Source organism: Syzygium oleosum, unplaced genomic scaffold (assembly GCF_021117445.2).
Source record: "Syzygium oleosum isolate NSW1041296 unplaced genomic scaffold, Sole_v2.1 Sole_v2.12, whole genome shotgun sequence".
NCBI lineage: Eukaryota > Viridiplantae > Streptophyta > Magnoliopsida > Myrtales > Myrtaceae > Syzygium > Syzygium oleosum.
Window position 1 is genome coordinate 6,087,470 of NW_026607496.1, and position 3,394 is coordinate 6,090,863.

Genomic DNA, 3,394 nt, shown 5'->3' on the forward strand with positions numbered 1-3,394 from the left:
GAACAAATTAAAAGTTTATGAATGATATTACACGTAGAATCAAAGTTCATGGATTATTTATGTTATTTTTCCTTACGAAGGCTCAAAAAGATAATCGGGGATTTAACAATCCTAGAAAGCCCAAAAACCAAAGTAAGTAGGCCAGACATGTTTGGGCCGGAAAGAAGAGTTAATCTTGGAAACAATCTTTACATTCCAGGTTTTCATGGTGGCTGGCGGAGGCCTCTCTTTCCATCATCATCCATGGACCATTCGTTCGATCTCATCTCGCCGTCTCGCAAGCCAGAGCAATCGGACCCGACCATGGCGCAAAAGAACGCAACCCGCATCTGACCCACCACCGCAAAAGCCCCCCGTTATCATCTTCTTCCCCTCACGGTCCGACCACTAACACCAGAGCAAAAGGGTCACCGCCTCCACTACCATATTTCCCGGCGACTGCTGCTCGCTCCGGTCACGTCTCGAGCTGCAAAACAAGGAAGACGAAAGGGATGTCGACCCTGCAGATGTCTCTCCTCGTCCCAGCCCCTCCACGAACCCTCTCCTTCTCAAGAGCCCTGGGTTCCCCGAATGCCCAGCTCTTCCTCCTCCGCACCGGGCTCTCCCACCTCTCCCTCCGGCAGACCCCAAGAACGATGACGCCGATCCGGATGGGGGGAGGGCCGAGGACCTTCCCGGGCGGCGTCTCCAAGTGGCAGTGGAAGCGCATGCAGAAGAAGAAGGCCAAGCAGCTCCTCAAGGCCCGCCTCTGCCGCGAGCGCCACATTTACGAGATGCGCAAGCGGGCCGAGCTCAAGGCCGCCGTCTCCGAGCTCGAGAGGCCGTGGGAGGCCGTCGAGAAGGCCACGCGGCTGTTCTCCGTCAGCGCCGACGACCAGCTGAAGGTGCTCGCCGACCGGTTCCAGCGGCCCGGAGGGTTTGACATGTGGACCGATAGGGACGGGCCACAGGTGTTCGGCAGGGCGGAGGCGGAGCTTCCTTCCGCCAGGTTTTTTCCCAAAGGGGTTGTGCACAGCGTGATGCCTTATGGGAGAATCGGTGGTGGCGAGGACGACGAATTGGATGGCAGTTCGAGGAATAGCGGTGGCGAGGCGATAGCTCAACGGAATGGCGGTTACAGGGGGAGGAAATTTCGCCGGGTACGCCAGAGGGGAGTGATTGGGAAAGAGGGGTATTCGGGTTCTGAGTCGGTTGATTCGGATGGGAAGAATATGAGTTTTCAAGGCTCTGTGGAACGGAGTGGCGTGGTGGCAGTGAAGAACGAGAAGGAAGTCGGTGTCGGTCTGAGGAAGGTAGGTGATAGGAGGAGGGACCACGGTGGGTCGAATGCGGAGAATTATAGGAGAATTGGGACTGATCAGAAGAAGAGAGGGGAGAGTTACTCCGGTCGAGCTCGTGGTAGCAGGATTGGCGAAATAATTGAGGGTTTGAAGAAGCCAAGGGATTCGGTTTCAGATGTTTATGATGTGAGTTTGCAGCATGATGGAAGTTACGGGCTGTAACTATCCATAGGTCATTTGGTTCAAATTTTGGGGCTTAGGAGATTGAAATTGGTGAGGCATGTAAAACTTCTGTCGCGTAATGAGACTTGCATAATTGGCAACGGAGTTGACGATGGTCGAGCCACCCTGTGATGGAAGAAACGTGTCTAGAAGACGGTCAGGTAGAAATCACTCATTGCTTTGAGATGTACAAATATATTAGGCTTATAGTTGTTAGTTATCTCTTGTGGTACATTGGCCTTCTCATTTGTATATTGGATGCAATAGTGGAATTGTCATAGGTTCAAAATCCATGAGACCAGGAAATATCATGCACATCTGCACAGACATTACATGTCTGAACCAGCTTCATGACACAGAATATGCTTTATCATGAGCTATGCAGACTGAAGATGACTTGTTTAAGCTACCTGCTGTGATTTTCACTTTCAAATTGGTCTGTTATTAGCTTTACTCATGGACTGTTGTGGGGAATTGCAAGTGAGAACGTCCTTGATAGGCTTACATATTCTGTTGGTACATGTGTTAGTTCCTACTTTCTCTCTTGCTCGTTTAAGGACAATATTGAGAGGAAAAAGGTTTCAGTTCTTCTTTCGTCGCTTGGACATAAGAACAGATGTTGATAGATTCTTAGTCTATCCCCCATTTAGGTGCAACTAAGCAAGATACCTACAAGGATTGGGATATGCTAGTATGGGACTTGGGAGGGAATGTAAGCATAGCCTCATCAAATTTTAGCTTTTCTGGCATAATCAACTGAGTGCGTCTCGTTTTGTCTTGCGACAGCCAAATTTACTTTTTGATTGCTCTGGAAATTTGAATGATAAATTAATACAGTATATTACTTTGGCACAAGTTGTCCTCGGCTTTTACCCATATGACATATCCTTCCTGCAACTTTGGTGTGTGAAGCCATGAAGCCTTTTTGCCATCTGATTCACTTGCATGCTGGCTAAATTCAGATGACATTTTTCTCATGTTTTAAGCTGTGCTAGGACTAGATGGAACTATCCATTGCTTACAATTCGACTTTCTGGTAATACGCTTTGCTGGAGATATCAATGAGCTGTGGAACTTCTCTCACGTGAACGTATTATAGTGAATCACTAATCTGCAACTTTTACCTGTATTTCTTCTCACGGAAGCATCAGGCATTGATACAAGTTAACTTCAGATTTCGTGACTCGCCTTTGCGAATTCATTTCTCTTATTGTATTGTTAGTCTTTGCTCTTACTCTGCAATGCATGCTCCAAGGATGCAACCTCCACTTTTTTATCCGTTGCTTGAATTACTTATTTTCTTCTGAACTTTAAGATTCCTGCTTAGTCCATCTCTTTGGGCTTCTCATGTTTGTTGTCTTCAGTTGTGTGGCTGGGACGTGGGTTTCATGTTGTTGCTACCTACATAGAGAGATGATGCTCAAACATATTCTGAACATGTTGATCTGCCAGTAACAGAGGATCATCATTAACCCTCCACGTCTGCTTTAATGATGAAGAAGCACCATTGACAACAAGAACTATTTACTTAAAGTTTAGATCGAGAGAAGAAACTTGTTCTCTATCTCCTTTAATTTCCCGAGCCGCCTTCATGCTGTTTCGACATCGCAAGTAGTCGATGTTTTATACATTTTGGGGTACCCTGAAACTACATAGGTGGCCACGTTGTGTTATCGTTTGGTTCTTTTTGTAGTCTAAACTCTTGAAACGTAAGTGTGGCCGACACTTTTCAGATCCTTGGCTCATTAATTCCTCATTGGTGATTACTTCTCATCTCGGTTACCATTACTTGTACATCCATTCGCATGGGAGCTGATTAGCATGTTGATGTTCTGGACCTGACCTGAATATAGATACTGAGTAGTGTGCACTGTTATTACCTGCTTCAGTCT

General features: G+C 46.9%; 1 protein-coding gene across 1 annotated transcript; it reads left to right on the forward strand.

The window, feature by feature from the left end:
• The first annotated feature begins 214 nt into the window (after positions 1-214).
• On the forward strand, positions 215-2,021 carry LOC115672358 (uncharacterized). Its single transcript, XM_030594154.2, has one exon. The coding sequence runs from the start codon at positions 492-494 to the stop codon at positions 1,500-1,502; it is 1,011 nt and encodes a 336-aa protein (XP_030450014.1). The 5' UTR covers positions 215-491; the 3' UTR covers positions 1,503-2,021.
• The last annotated feature ends 1,373 nt before the right edge of the window (positions 2,022-3,394 follow it).

What these genes read in the sequence shown, in the direction of transcription:
- LOC115672358 (XM_030594154.2), top strand. Translation starts at nt 492, where the DNA reads ATGTCGACCCTGCAGATGTCTCTCCTCGTCCCAGCCCCTCCACGAACC.